A 16,343-nucleotide genomic window follows, 5' to 3' on the forward strand; every position below is an offset into this window, starting at 1 on the left:
ATCTTTTGCCAAAAGTCAGAATGTTCAGATATAAACCAGTATACAACTACAAGAAATGGTCAGAAATATTAAACACTTAGACATAAACTTATCACCAATGTTGAATTGTAATGCCTCAATATAAGAAGGCTGGCAATCAAGAATCAGATGACATCAGGTTTTCATTATAAAATTTCCCCCTCATTGATCTTTAAAGTCCAGATATAAACTCCTCAGTCCAGATATAAAGTCCAGATATAAACTTAGCTGTTGAACTGAGGTTTACATCCAACTTATCCACCAAAAACACTGAGCTTAGAGTTCCGATTGCCATTTCTCCTTCCCACTACCAACAATGATCATTCAAGATCATAGTTGTGATCATTCATCTGTCTTTTTTTCCCTCTTTAGATGTAGTACTTCTTGAAGGGAAGACCTGAGTATTTTTCATTTTTTTTACTCAATTCATGGTGCCTAGTATACTGTTGGCAAATAGTAGATCCTGTAAAGCACTTTTAATTGGGTTGTCACCTCTGATAGAGAGAAAATATCATTCCCCAGCAATGACACGTTGCACCCAAAATCTCTTGCGCAGGGCAGCCTGAATCTGCCGGGATTTAAGACTGTAAACGAGAGGATTGAGCAGGGGCGTCATGAGAAGGTAGGCGTTGCTCATGGTGGTGTACAAAACTGGGGAAGTATCCTGGGTGTAACGATGCAACACTGACAGGCTGATGAGGGGCAGGTAAAACACAAGCACTGTGCATAAGTGACAGGCACAGGTGTGCAGTGATCTCCAATTTCTGTCTTGAGTCTCTAACTTCATAATAGTGGCCAAGATCTTCATGTATGAAGCTAGGATGAAGACAGCATCCACTGCAAATGTACAGAGTACAAAAATCAGTCCATAGGCACTGCTGAAAGTAACATCCCCACAGGCCAGGTTCAGCATATCTGGATAGTAGCAGTAAGAGTGTGAGAGGATATTGGATCCACAGAAAGGAAAGGTCCTGAGGAAAAAAGGGAGAGGGGCCAGCAGAGCAGCTCCTCGTATAAGGGCCGCTCCACTTAAGCAGGCAACAGTGTAGTGGTTCAGGATCCTGTTGTAGTTTAGAGGCGCGCAGATAGCTACCAAGCGATCAAAAGCCATGGCAACCAGGACTCCTGATTCTACTGAAGAAAAGGTATGGATGAAGAACATTTGGGTTAGGCAGGCATCCAGGCCAATGTGGCGGATATCAAACCAGAAGATAGCCAAGACACTCGGCATGGTAGACAAAGAAAGGCCTAAGTCAGTAATGGCGAGCATGGCCAAAAAGTAGAATTGAGGTTCATGCAAATTCTGCTCTGCTCTAACTAGGATGAGCAGAAGAGCATTCCCCGCAAGGGCTATGAGGTACAGGAGACAGAAGGGAATGGAGATCCACATGTGTGCAGCCTCTAGACCAGGAATGCCAATGAAGGAGAAGGTGGGCCTGCTGGAGACCGTGTTATTAAAAGCCGGCATGTTAGCATAAGGATAGGACCGCAGTCTGGGGTGTGTGAGGACCTATAAGAGAAATCATGTGACAGGAATATTGAAAACCAAATTTAATGTATTGTTAATATACAGAGTTTTAAAATGAAGAGATGAAGAACTTAAACTTTTGTTAACTTCATGTTTTTTTCTTTTGATACATGGATACCAACTAAGTGCATAAAAAGACACTCAACTTAGGCCTCATGATGCAGGGCTTAAAGACAGTGCTATCAAGCTATTGCCAGCCACTGCAGCATGAGTTCAATCCCCTACTGGCCAGGGAGAAATCCACATGGCACAGCAGACTGCTCTTGCCTCCCCCGCTGCTCCCCTCAGCAGTGTATTTCACTATATCTGCCTGTTCTGCTCCCCACACTCTCTGGTGAACCCTCTCACTCTGCACCTCTGGCTTACACCCCAGTTCTTGAACACATAAATAAATAATATTTTTTAAAAAGACATTCAAACAGCTTTATTTATGAGATAAATGTAAATGAGAAATACAATAAGAGAGCACTAGAATAGTTAAATTTAAAATGTGTGTGTTGGTGTGAATGTGGAACTAGAAGTCTCATACATTTTTGATGGGATGTAAATGGTAGAGCCCCTTAAATAACAGTCTGGCATTTTTAAAATAAAGTTGCATGTGTACTTTTGTATAAAAGCATGTATATATATCCACACAAAAACTTGTACACGTTTATTCATAGACATTTTACTTGACAGCAAAAAAAAAAACACAAAAAACTGGAAAGAAACCAAATATACATCCACTACTTAATACATAAACAAACTGTGGAGGATCCATATGATTGACATTATAAAGGAAGAAATGACTGATCGATGCGCACATATGCCATGTGAAAGAAGGCAAACACAAAAGATAAGGTCTAGAAAAGACAAGGACTTAATGTTTGTTGATGAGAGGTTTCTAGAGATGAACCAGGACTGTGAAGAGTCTGGTTACAAACAGGCAAGGGCTGATTTTTGTGAGATTAAAATGTTTCATCTCATGGTGGATGTACTTATTACATGAATTAATATATTTTTAAGACATCAAATTGTACTATAAAAAATGGCCATTATATACATTACACCTCAATAAAGCTAAACAAAAAATAAGATTTTTGTCTGAGGAATGGCTTCTTCATCATTCTAAAGAAGTAGCTAATCAAAATGTATCTCTTTAGGACATTATTCCTAATTCCTTCTCGTCAGCTCATTCATAATAGAAATGTCACTGTCGCTGGTGATATAACTTGAATTCCATTACCAAAAATTCATTATGTCTTGAATGAAAACCAGACTATATCATTTTACATATTCATTTTACTATGATCTAAATACCCCACACATACTACATTGAAAAAAAAGGTAAGTTCCAACAATTTTGTCCTCAGTGTCCTTTTGATTTTTTTCTCCAATTCAATGAACTCTTAACTCCATACACGTATCCTTCTCCTTAGAAGGATTCATAGAAAATTTCTGGGTAAATTTAGCACTCTTGAGGATTCAGTTAACTTCCAAATGTTTGTACTCACTGAGATAACTTTTCCTGGATATATATTCAACTGACTCATAGATACCACTACCCAAATTACTTCACAGGAAATTAAAATATACATCCAAATGTAATCACTAATATTATCCTTATCAATCTTTACAATTTTTTCTTCAGAAATGTTATAGATGAGCCAATTGTATATTTAATGCCAGTTAATTTTATTGGTGAGGTTGCATTTATAAAGACAACAGGATCATAGCCAGACTTTCTAGGTTCACCCTAGAATATGGCCCAATCTCTAGTAGACATTGTCTTTGGCTAATTAAGTTATCTTTCTGTGCCAATTTCCCTGTTGGAAAAATGAGAGCATTAGTTTCTTCTTTCCTTGGAGTTTGAATGACAAATAAGAAAAATGCCTCACCATAGTAAAATGTTGTCTAACTAGAAACTATTATTATTAAATCTCACCATTGTTCTTCATTTTAATCAGTGTTGCTTTAAAACAAACTAGTAGTTTCTTATTTGAACTCTATCTCAAGTATTTCTCCATTAATCCATTGTTCATACATTTTTCATAGTCATGTTCTAAAATTTGAATATTACTACTTTAAAGTCCTTTCAATATTTCCCCATAAGTTCCAACATATATTTAACTTCTCTTGCTTTTTTTTTTAAAGATTTATTTATGCATACAAGAACTGGGGTACAGGCCAGAGGTGTGGGGGGTGAGAGGATTCACCAGAGACAGAGTGGGGAACAGAACAGGCAGACTGATTGAAACACACTGCTGAGGGGAGCAGCAGGCAAGTCAGGAGAGGTCTGCTGTGCCATGTGGGCAGCTTCCTGGTGGCTGGGGATCAAACTCGTGCTGCAGTGGCTATGGATAGCTTCATAGCTTGTGTCTTAATCCCTTGCGCCACCAGGGAGGCCCATCTCTTACTTTTTTATGCAGCATAAGACTTTTAAATCTGAAAACTCTATACTCCTCTCATTTCATCACTAAGGCTATGTGATGTTCCTCTGCTCTGTATTTTGTGACAGTAATACTAAAGATATTTGGAACTCTACCCTCACATATTATCACTCTACATCTTTATAGTTTTATACTCTCTTACATACCTAGTGAATTTCTCTTCAGTTTTAAAAGTTAATCTCAGACAGTATCTCTTTTAGAGAGTATTCCTTAATCCTATCAAATAAAACTAAATATATTTTCTTTGGAAAATTTGAATTTGTCTACCATTGCACCCATAAAATTTTGTCTTTTTCCTTTTTTATTATTTTTAATTTTTTCTGCCTATTAATAAGTCTGCAAGTACTTGACATCATAAGCTTTTTTGTTTCTCTAAATGAGATTTTTTTCTGGGAATTTTATGTATTATGATAAATGATTTTGAGTAATTGACTTAAGAATAATTGAGTAACTTGATTTACCTAAACCCCACCTTAAAAAAAAGATAGTATATTCAAATTTTGATGAGAGTATTAATTCTATGAGATAAAAAAATTACATAACACACTACCTAAAATTTTCTAAAATTTAATCAATTTGCATCTGTTTACAAACTTTCAGAATATTTAATTTATTACAAAATACATGTGTCAGTGAAATTCAGATTTATAAAATAAAATCTCTTCACAGAAAACATACTAATCATTAAGAAACACCAATACATTTTTAAAAAGTGATAAAATTTCACAATGTAAATATAAGATTTTATATTAAAACCACAAATAGATTTTATTAACTATCATACTATGAACAGATTTCTCTCTCGCTCGCTCACTCTCTCTTTCTATATATACATACATACATACATATGAGATTATATGTGGTATGAAAGAGTTTGCCTATGTATGTATTTATCTATATCTTTCAAACATCTTGTGTATTATTTATATTTTTGGGTGAATTGTAAAAAATGTCAGGGTATAACTTATCAAGTCAATATTCCAGGTCAATAAAAACAGCTTAAATATGTGTTGGATAAAGGCAGGGGACAGTGGAGAGGTAGCAAATGATGTAGAAAAAGACAGTAATATGGAGGGGAAGAAAAGAATGGAGGGGAGAAGGAAAAGGGAAGGTAGGAAGGAAAAATTTAGAAAAATTGAATAAAGAACATTATTTCCAAGTCCATTTTCATATGCCAATGGTGGGATTGCATATCAAGTCCCAAAATACTAGCAAAATAGTTCTTTACCTACATCAATTCCATTTTTCTAAGCTGAAAACTTAAATTTGGTTTTGTGTGGTCCTTTTTCCAAAACACAAATTCCCATTTGAATATCATGAAAGTTGTAAAGATAAAAATGTCACTAGTAGAGAAAAGCTCAATAACTCGATTGATATAAGCTTTTTTTGTCTCATGTTGAGAGTGGGGGTCTCCAAGGTTTGCCAAAACATTTAATGTTCTCCAGGGTTCTGCACCTAAAAAGAGAACATGCTCACTTAATCAAGTCTAATGCATATTTGCAATTTATATTCATGAGATTGGTTTCAGGACTAAAGGAAAAACTTTCAAACAGGAAACACTATCCTTGAAACATGGGAATCTAAATTCTAGCTGTGTAAACACAATGTGCAAATATAGCATTAACAAAATTCTTTAAATTGATCATGACAACAGTTATTACAAGACAACACAGATAAGAGTAAACCAATTGTTCAACTTCAACATGTATTACTTATCAACTCAAGATTTGCTGGTTCACCTACCCTGGAAAACTGGTTATTATTATACCAACTTGCTTGAATAGACATTCTCAGATTTACAGTGGTAGCTGACATTACTTATCTCTGAAATACTTCACTTACTGCACAATGAATGACTTTTCACTTTCAAATATATTCCTTGGCAAGATTGTTTTCCCTTGAAAGACACAGAACTTCACAGCTTAGTGTGATGAGAGGGAAGCCTTTCTTCAAGGGCTTGGTGGCTTAATAGTGGTTTAAAAACCAACAAAAGAGGGTCTCACAGGTCCCTTGAAATCTCTACTGAGATTCAAAAATTCCTGGGAGATTGCAGTCATCACAACTTTAGTTTGCTTTCACAAGGGATCTGAGGAAAGAGGGAACACAACTTAGATATTATACATCTCGGAGAATGCTTTTGTACTAAAGAAATTAAAATTTCTTATTGTTTATGAACACAGTAGATCTAAACAATTTCTTCCTTTATTTTATAAAAAACAAACTGGAGTGAAAACATAAATTGGAACAATGTTTACATAAGACTGTTTAGAAAATGTTAGGAATTTTAGCAAGTAATATAATAACTACACAAAACTATGTAGTGCAAATTTGTACATGCAGGTTGTCAAAACTTGAAATATACAGAATTTTTAATGTATTTTTAGGCAAAACATCCATCATTTTCTCCACTGGTAAAAAACAAAACTGTCTGAATTTATCTTTTTGAATCGAAAATAGTAAATAAATTTATTTCATAACACTAGATTGTATCTTTTTAGACCATGTGTTTTTTTCTCAAAAGTTTATCAATGATATGTATCCATGACAGTACAAAAAAAGATTTTCTGTGAGTTCTAAAAAAATACTTAACATTGTATGATAAGACCTGATAAAATACATTAACTATTTTCCTATATTTTTAGATTGTTTATACTTCACAAATATTAGTAAATACACTACTATTCAGTATACAACACTGTATGCACTTGTATTTCTACAGGAGAGATGTTCAAGTGAAATTGCTCCGCCCAAGAATTTCCACTTTAATATTCAATTTCTGTGAAATATGTCAAATAATTTTGTAACATGCTAGACCAAAAAAATGCATTGTTGTCTCTTTAATTTATCTTGTCATACTGATTATTAGTCAAAGTAAGAAATTTTCTATTTGTATAAATTGCTTAGCAAATTCTCCACAAATTCTTTAGCAAACTGCCTAAGCAGGCATTTCAAAACATAGTCCAATAGCTACGTTTACAAACAGGCTCAGCTTAGGTCCACCTTATATCGTAAAAGGCAAGTCATAAATTATATTGTAAAATGCAAGTCATAAATTATGAGTCCATGTAGGCACAACCTACATGGGGAACATATTAAATCCAAACTTTTCAACCAAGGCACCATTCATAGTAGCTCTCAAAACCATTTCATATCTATATATCCTTATGGTCCTCTGGGACAAAATGTTTGCACCTAAAATGTTTCTGGTGGATACAACATGGTAAAGCTCATAATTATGTATGTGTAAATGCATGCATCTATGTATCTATCTATAGATCAATCTATCTATCTGTTCATTTGGAGGGCAGGTTTATGAGGCATAACAAATATAGTAATTTTTACTATTTTAAGTGCACAAATATTTAACAAATATGTGTGCATTTGTATAAACATCAATACGACCCAAATATACATATCTTAATCACTCCAAAATTCCCATGTTGCTTTGAGTAACCCTTTCCCCCATCAGTTGTAGGCACTGGAAACCTATTTTCTTGTTAACTGAGAGGGTCTTTGGAAACAGAAAGTGACAGCTAACATGGAGGTGTAAAGTGCCTGTCTGAATGTTGAAGGAATGCTCTAGTATACACACAAAGCATCACAGCAAAAATTAGGAGACCTACTGGTTCCAGACATCTAATATTGTTATAATCATTAGCTAGCCACTAACTTAAGTGAGTAGACTTCAGAGACTACACTTGACAAAGAATATAAACTTTACAGAATTATTCATAAAACAAATAAGCAAAGAAAAACCAAAGCAACAACAATAAGTCCTGTAAGTCTGTCTGATTTCCAGACATGCCACAGCATATTATTTAGATTGCCCAGTATCAACATATATTATGGAAGACTGGAAGGAAATAAGAAATTATAGACTATTCACAGAAAGAAAACAAGTAAACAGAAACTTTCCTTGAAGAATCTTGTAGATTGATGTAAGATTAAATCATTTATTTTATATATATTTTCAAAGAAATAAAGCATCCATAAAGATTGAAGTATTATAATGACATCTATTCACATTGAGAATATCAATGAAGAGAAAAATTTTAAAGCATCAAATATAAACTTTCAAGTTAAAATGTGTAATAATTAAAAATAAAAAACAACACTATGGGTATTCCATAGGCTATTTGAGTAGGAAGGAAAAAAAATCAAAGGACATGAAGATAAAATATAAAGTTTGTTCAGTCTGAGGATTGTGGAGAAAGAAGAAGAAAGAAAATTAAATAGATTATCTTGAGGTACATCACCATGTGTACCAACACACAGAAAATGACAGTCCAAGAATAATGAGAGAAAATTAAAAAGGAAAGAATATTTAAAAAAATAATAGCTGAAGACTTCCTAATTTTGATAGAAATCATAATGAACATACCCAAGAAGCACAACAAATTCCAGTAAGAAAAATAACTAAAAGGAAATAAAATGGAGATATTACATACTCAAGCCTTGAACTATACTACAAAGCCATAATAATAAAAGCAGCATAGAAATAGAACAAAAGCAGACACACAGACCAATGGAATCAAATTGAAAATATAGAAATACAGCCATATATTTATGGTCAACTAATCTATAACAAAGGAGCATATAAAATACACTGGCAAAAGATAGTCTCTTCAATAAATGGTGGTGGGAAAACCGGACCTCCACATGCAAAAGACTGAAACTAGACTACCACCTCACACCATACACAAAAAATAACTCAAAATGGATAAAAGATTTGAATGTAAGACCTGAAGCCATAAAGTCTGTAGAAGAAAACATAGGCAACACTCCTGACATACACCTCAGAAAAATCTTTGAGGACTCATCCCCAGATGCAAAGAAAATGAAGGAAAGGTAAACAGCTGGAACTATGTCAAACTAAAAAGCTTCTGCACAGCAAAAGAGAGAGTAACCAAAACAAAGAGACACTGCATAGAATGGTAGAAAATATTTGCACTCCATAAAACTGATAAGGGACTTACATCAAAGATCTACAAAGCACTTACACAACTCAACAAAAACAAAGCAAACAACCCATAAAAAAATAGCAGATGATCTATACTGACACTTTTCTAAAAAAGAAATGTGAATGGCCAACAGGTAAATGAAGAAATGTCCAAACGTCATTTATAATCAGGGAAAAGCAAGTCAAACCTCAATGAGATACCACCTCATACTGTTGAGAATGGCCCATAGGAAAAAAAAAAAATGACAATAGCAAATGTTGGTGATGATGTGGAGAAAAAGGAACACTCTTACTCTGCTGATCGGAATGGAAACTATTCCAGCCACTGTGGAAACTTAAATCCCTAAAAATGAGGGCCTCCCCTGGTGGCGCAGCGGTTGAGCACTGGGCTGCGAGGCTGCCGGCAGCCTCTGCAGCGCCGGTTTGTTCCTCGCCGCCGGAGAGGGTCCCACAAAAAAAAAAAAAAAAACGAAAAAAAATCTAAAAATGAATCTACCATATGATCTTGTGATTCCACTCCTGGAAATAACCCAAAAGGCATATAAAACACTAATTTGAAGGGAAAACTGCACTCCTATGTTGAATGCAGCAATATTTACTATAGCTAAGATATGGAAATAACCCAAATGCCCCCAAACAGACAAAGGGGTCAAGAAGACATGGTATGTATACACAATGGAACACTACTCAGTGATCAAAAAAGATAAACTCATGTCATTTTAGCAACATGGATGGAGCTAGAAGGTATTAAGCTATGCAAAATAAGTCAGAAGGAAAAAGAAAAATATTGGATGATCTCACTTATAGGGGAATTATAGGGAAACCAAAGAAAGGATCAGGAAAAAGACAAACTTGCAGGCAAACCATAGAACTGAGACATGCTGCAGGAGAAGAAGAAGGAGAGGAGTGGTTATGGATGCCGAGGTAGTGGAAGAATTATGGGAGTACACCTGAGGGGAGAATTTAAATATTGTACAAAAATAAACAATGACATAAGAAATTTTTTTAAAAATTAAAAAAGTAAATTCGGAGAAATACACCTAAGCATATCAGTCAACAGTCACACACACACACACACACACACACACACACACACACAAATGCATAGAGAATTTTGAAAGCAGCAAGAGGAAAATAACCCACTACATACAAAGTATCCTCTACATAAGTTAATGAAGGTTGTATCTCTCATCTCTAAGTCAGGGATTCATGTGAGGATGATTGCTGCATTTTTCCAATCAAGTGATAGTTGAGACATTTTAGAAACAGGTTCATTTGTCTAATTTTATTAAAATGACCCATTGTACTTGATACCTCATTCACGGCAGGATATTTTCCTGTTGCCTTCTGTTTGAGTACATTGATATCACCCCACACCATCTTTAGTGCTTATGTTCCTCAGAACCATTCTAAGTTCCTAAGTGCAGCTAATACCTATTTTTTTCACAGTGCATGTACTAATACCCATTTTGAGTATGTCTTCATTTAACTAGGGCCACTTTTCAGGGTATTATTTTTAGGTAATTTTCTTCTTACTTCTTTCCTCTCAAATTCATATCACATCAACCATTGCAACATTGATTGATTTCTTCATTCCTTCTTGAGGGCTAAAATCAACACACTGATTTGCAATAATACGTCTAATGGCCTTATGTATAAGCACAGATAGAAGGAAACTTAAGCTCTTGTTAAACGTTCCTCATTCTTATTTGAACATAATACTTTCACTGTGATTTTTTTCATCATCAACACTGTCACTATTTTTTCAACGTTATCAAATCATTTTTCAAAGTCTTTTGGCCATCTCCATAGTATTTATGTTATTATAACATATTCTAGTCAGCAGTGGCAATGCCTGGCATCATTAATCATCACTTAATCGTATCTTTGTGACTTCTTTCTTTAATTTTTTTCTTTCTATAGATCAACATGTTAAAAAAACAAGGAAAAAACCTTGCTCATATATTCTGCCATTAACAAAATATGTAGTATGATATAAATAGTCTTTACAGCTAACGTGATACTAGCCACAAAATTGGGAGACCAATTGCATAAAATTTCTCATATGTAATGTGGATTATATCCTAGTTGAAAACACTATGATAATACAAAAGAAGGATTTAATTATGCCTTGCAAAGTGATAAAATAGCCAGATGAGTCTTGTGGACTCTGGGGAGCCACTCCTGGTAACTTTGACACAGAGGACATATTCTAAGGGGAAGCCTCAAACAAATTCAACACACACACACACACACACACACACACAGATAAATAGCTACTTGTTCTAGACATAATTTTAGGAGCATTTTCTTTATGCTTATGGCCCCAATGCAAGGATCTTCTAATGACAGTGGAAAACCAGAGATCTCTTTGGTTCTAACTAAAATTCCAGGAAAGAAGAAATTTTAGAAGGTAATTCTTATTTCTAGATTTTATTTCCTCTTCCATTTCATTTGTATAATTAGACCAATTCCTGTGGGAGATGGTATTTTTCATGATTTTTGTTTCATTACAGTCTTTCTAAAGATGTAAACTTCTCTCTGATTCACCAGATTTCCAAAATGAGTAACAGATGGTAAACACAAGGAACTGATTGTCAGTAAATAGGCATGAAATGCTATGTCATCATTGCAAGAAGAATTCTTGGGATCTTATTAATGATGCTCAAATTTCTAATCGTTTCCACAGTCAGCAACATAGATTCAGGCAACCTATTTGCTTTTTAAATATATTATAGCAAAGAAACATGACAAACTGCTGAGAAATATTTTAATAACTATTATTTCTGAGAAAGTTCTATGCACAAGGCTAGGTTTTAAATTATCAATGTAAATTATATAATTTAATCCACATAGAACTCCTATGTTATAGATATTATTCTGTTATTGTCTATGATTTATAGTTGAAAACTCTAAACTTTAAGAGGTCAAATTAATTGTCCAAGGCTATGCAGCTATTGAACCCAAGCAGTACCTACTTTTTAAAAAAATATTTTTGTGGAATGATACGGTCAATTTAAGAAATAAATACCCAATGAGGGAAAATTCATAGGCCGCACAGTTTTCTGCTCTCCACTGAGTTCAACTATCTGACTGCTAAATTGCTATTTATGAGTCTGATATCTCATCTGAAAAATAAGTGTAAGCTAGAAATTTTTACATAGGGGTTTGGTATATTTGAGGGAGTCAAACTTAAAAAATTTTATTGTCTCATGATCATAGTATTATTCCTTTCAGTTAAAATAGGCTATTATTGTAAATCACAGTTTCCTTGAAATAGGAAAATAACCTAAGAATATGACCCATGCAATTATTTGACTAAAAAGCAACTGTAGTCATCTTTTAAATATATGAATATGAGCACGGCATCGACTGTATCAAAACACATACACACACACACAAACTACTACCCTTACATTTATTTATTTGGGGATTCTGTATGAACTTACCAAAATTACTTTCCAGTCCAGCTTATTTTACAACTCAAGCCAAATTTTATCCACATCTAAAATAAATTCTACAAAGCATTATAGATTTCAAAACTTTTCATCCCTCCTTTGCCTCTAACTTTTCTCCCTATCTGAGATATTCTTTCCTACCACATAACTGTAGAATCTCAGCTTAATTGTTACCTCCCAAGGAGCATTCCTTGATCTGTTCATACATGTTCTTCCACAGTATTTATCAGCAACTTAGTCCAGTTTATATTTTTATTACAAAGGACAGTGTTTATAATAAGTACTTTTATAGAACATACCCATTTAAAAAAAGATATTTGCTAAAAAATTTGTAAATTTGACCAACCAAATAGATACTCATCATAAGAGACATTAGAAGATCTTTACTTAAACCACATCATTAAAATGCTTAATAATAGAAAACTTAAATAAGGGACCAGGAAAATGAATATAAGAAAGTGAAAATCAAAATCAACAAAAAACTATGAACCAGAGACACTTTTTGGGGGGTGGGGGGCGGGAGGGGAGGGATTGGGGTCAGAATGGGGCGTTTGCAATTGTATGGGGGAATATAAAAATAAAATTTATTATTTAAATTAAAAAAAATAAATAAAAAAATAAAATGCTTAATAAAATTAGTTCAAAGAGCAGGGGAAATTCAGCCACTGTAGTAACCAACACAAGTGCATAATGTAGACTTTATGAAACAGGATCTTGAGCTAATCCATACTTCCTCATTCTACAGACAAAAAACCTTGGATCCTGTAATCTGCCAGCCATCATGGTCTTTTCCAATGAGAGTAACTACAGACCCTTTCTTCTGACAGGCTTCCCTGGCTTGGAGGACTCACATCCACTGATATCCATTTTGTTCTGTGTCCTTTACCTAATTGCCCTCATGGGTAACATCACCATCTTAGTGGTGATTCGGGTGGAGCAGTCACTTCATGCACCCATGTACATTTTTCTCTCCATGCTGGCTGCTAGCGACCTTGGACTCTGCGCTGCCACCCTGCCCACGCTACTCATGCTTTTCTGGTTCAACATCCGTGAAATAGACTTTGATGGTTGCCTCACCCAGATGTTCTTCATCCATGTGTTCTCCCTAATGGAATCAGGTATCCTGCTCACCATGGCTTTTGATCGCTATGTCGCCATTTCCAACCCACTCAGATACACTAATATTTTGACCAATTCCACCATTGCCAAAATAGGTGTAGGACTTTTGCTACGAGCTGTGGCTGTCATTTTCCCAGGACCCTTTCTCATTAAACAGCTGAAGTTTTGCAAGGCCAATGTACTCTCCCACTCATATTGCCTGCACCCTGATATCATCAAGCTTGCCTGTTCAGACCACCGCATCAGTAGCATCTATGGTCTTATCATCATCCTTATCACCTTTGGAGTGGACTCTGTGCTCATTCTCCTCTCTTATGTCAAGATTCTGATCACTGTGCTAGGTATTGCCTCCCGGGCAGAACAATTCAAGGCTCTTAACACTTGTGTCTCCCACATCTGTGCTGTGTTGTTAGTCTATATCCCTATGCTGGGGGTATCCATTATCCATCGTTTTGCGAAACATGCTCCACCCGTGGTGCATATTATCATGGGCTATGTATACTTACTGATCCCTCCTGTTCTTAACCCTGTTGTGTACTGCATTAAGACCCGGGAGATTCGCACCCGTATTCTGGGTAATCTACTAAAAGTATAGTGGAGAGGAAATTAGGGTCATGATCCTTTGACATTATTTTCTACCTTGGGCAAAGGAAATGTGTATCGCTGAGAAATATGCCTCTGATTATAAACTTCATCACATGTTTATCTTTCTCACTGTTCTGGAAGTTTTTGAAGATAGCAACAATTTCTCACAGCCTTTCATTTCTCTCAAGTAACTCAATCATCATAGATGACAATATTTATACAAATAAATGTTGGATTCTCAATAACCTATGTAGTCAGAAAGCCCTAAAATGTTGGAACATAAAATCACATATGAAGACAGCTTGTACTGATTTGCTTTATATCTCCAACCACTAAGTAGCATCACACTACTTATCTCCATTGAAGAAATCTTTTTTATTTCTTTGAACCTCCATAAATGCAATATGAATTTTAGAAAATACTAGGCAATAATAATGGTCTTGAATCTAGGGAGTAAAGAAACCCTGAAATGCAGCTATTTCAATTCAAACCTAATACTGAAATCCCCACAAGATTACAGGTTTTTGTTTTGTATTATTTTGCTTTGCCAGCTTGACTACACCTATTTTCAGGGTAGAAAGAGCAGGACATACCAAATTATTTAAGACATTCTTGGTTCCTCATTCTGAAAGTTATTTCTTAGGAAGGACTACTCTAGATGCTTCTAAAATTGTAAATAAATGATTTATGATTTTAATAATAATACTAATAAATCTAGATGCTTCTAAATTTATTAGTCGCCACCTCAGCAGTCATTACCCATTCCTATTCTTAACCCTATTCCAAATTTCTCAGTTATGAAATTTGAATAGGATTCACCACATCTTCAAGGCAGTTTCTTACTGTCTTAATGCCAGGGTACACATTTCACCTAGCCAGTTTCTGGTTCTTATTAGATTTAATCTGATAGTCTTTAATACCAACAAACAGTTCATCTCGTCACTATTATTAGATCAAGAAACATAACTCAATACAGGCCACTCAGCATCAATTGAGAATAGGATTAATTCTAGATATTATTTTGAAAATACTGTACCGATTCTATTTCTTGCTGGATGTAAATGAGGAAGTATACCCCGCAGGAATTGCCATCTGGAAACCATGAACAGAATGCCTGCTAAGAGCAGAATCAACAGTAAAGAAGCAAACTGAGAACTGCAAGAAAAGAAAGAGATTGAATCATGGCTGTGTTCAAACTACGCATCCTTACACCATTGTAAAATAAACCTCTCTTGATTTTATAATTACAGGAGCAAATTCACCTTTTTCAAGGCAAATTGCAGTTGTATAGTCTATTGTCTATAGCCAAAAAACATTTCTCTACTAATAATACACTTAATATACTTATTGTCACATCCAGAGAGAGATGCAGACTTCCTTACATTGACTGAAAATACATAAAATAGGAATTCCTGAAGTCTGATATTTACACGAGAAAAAATATAAATAAAACCTATTTAATGGATTATAGTCACTGGATGATTCCATTCTATTTCTACCACTTCATAGAATGTCTCCATGTCTCAGTGTTGGTCCTTGCATCTAGAAACGCAAGGGTTCCTGACTCTGTGTTTCTGCCACACCATAAATCCAGTTGTGCCCTGACTGAACACTATGTTACAGGGCAAAGGAAGGCAGCCGATGCTACAAAACAGAAATACTTCTATCACTGTAGATTCTCAGATAATCCCATATACTTCCAATCATGTTTCACATCTGCACTACAAACGTTTCTAGCTAAAAATAAATCAGCTTGGTGAGCATTTGTGGCAAGTAAATAAGAGGGTTTTCGAAATATATTATAGAAAGTATTACATGAGAGATTTTAACTTATACATAAACTATGTTTATATGACCTTTGAAGTTGAGTTCAAATTCAAATTTAATGAGTATCTACTATATACATTCTATAAATTAATCTGGATTATTCCTAGAATGTTCTTATCAAATAGTCAAGTTAATAATTTCAAATTAAATAATGGATGAAGAAGTCCCAGAAGACTCATGTTCCCTCAGTTATTCATGGTTAATAAAAAGTGCAAAGTGGGTTTCAAATGTTTGGGTTTGTTGATATTAAAAGGAAGCTTTCCCTGTAGGGGTCTAGCACCCAGGCTGCCTTGAGATATAAATTCAGAAGGAAGTCAAGACTTAGTGGGACTAAATACAACAATAAAATCAAACAAAATTGGGACAAATATCTGAATAGTTGAACTCTAATATATGCTAGAGAAACCAAGATATCTTGG

The 16,343-nt window shown here is 34.7% G+C and overlaps 2 protein-coding genes across 2 annotated transcripts; one reads left to right on the top strand and one right to left on the bottom strand.

The window, feature by feature from the left end:
- Positions 1-529: 529 nt before the first annotated feature.
- LOC311182224 (olfactory receptor 51G2-like) lies at positions 530-1,486 on the bottom strand (the record flags this gene model as incomplete). Its single annotated transcript, XM_084250875.1, has 1 exon — positions 530-1,486. The coding sequence occupies one exon, from the start codon at positions 1,484-1,486 to the stop codon at positions 530-532; it is 957 nt and encodes a 318-aa protein (XP_084107001.1).
- An 11,329-nt stretch (positions 1,487-12,815) lies between these two features.
- LOC311179499 (olfactory receptor 51G2-like) lies at positions 12,816-14,107 on the top strand (the record flags this gene model as incomplete). Its single annotated transcript, XM_084246729.1, has 1 exon — positions 12,816-14,107. Exon 1 carries the CDS (start codon positions 13,175-13,177, stop codon positions 14,105-14,107), a length of 933 nt encoding a protein of 310 aa, XP_084102855.1. The 5' UTR covers positions 12,816-13,174.
- Positions 14,108-16,343: the final 2,236 nt, after the last annotated feature.

Source organism: Talpa europaea (assembly GCF_964194135.1).
Source record: "Talpa europaea genome assembly, chromosome: 1".
NCBI lineage: Eukaryota > Metazoa > Chordata > Mammalia > Eulipotyphla > Talpidae > Talpa > Talpa europaea.